At 57.3% G+C, this 274-nt stretch overlaps 1 protein-coding gene across 1 annotated transcript in view; it reads right to left on the reverse strand.

The window, feature by feature from the left end:
* The window catches only part of ETH_00036485 (2e999-prov protein, related), a gene marked incomplete at both ends in the record, with an annotated part of 639 nt that extends 577 nt beyond the window's left edge, over positions 1-62 (reverse strand). The window contains one exon of the mRNA XM_013373848.1: positions 1-62. Within this exon, the coding sequence (XP_013229302.1) occupies positions 1-62 (62 nt within the window).
* Positions 63-274: the final 212 nt, after the last annotated feature.

Consider the following 274-nt stretch of genomic DNA (forward strand, 5'->3'; position numbering starts at 1 on the left):
CCCACGAGGACCAGAGTGTCCCCGGAGATAACCTCCTTGACTGTCGCGACGCCGCTGGCCATCTTTGCAGTGAAGGAACCCTGAAGGCCGCACAGCAGTGAAGACCGGAGCTGCGGCGCGGGGGAAAGCGCGGAAACTCGGAGCTCAGGAGGCCCCTGAAGGGATAATGGAAACGAAAATAGTAAATGCAAGTTGAGGACACAAGTTCGAGAAGAACTGCTGCGAAAATGGCGCACTGAAAGGCGAAACGGCCGCGCAGAAGGAAAGCTGCAAA

This window comes from Eimeria tenella, genomic scaffold, assembly GCF_000499545.2.
Source record: "Eimeria tenella Houghton genomic scaffold, Eth_scaff1793, whole genome shotgun sequence".
NCBI lineage: Eukaryota > Apicomplexa > Conoidasida > Eucoccidiorida > Eimeriidae > Eimeria > Eimeria tenella.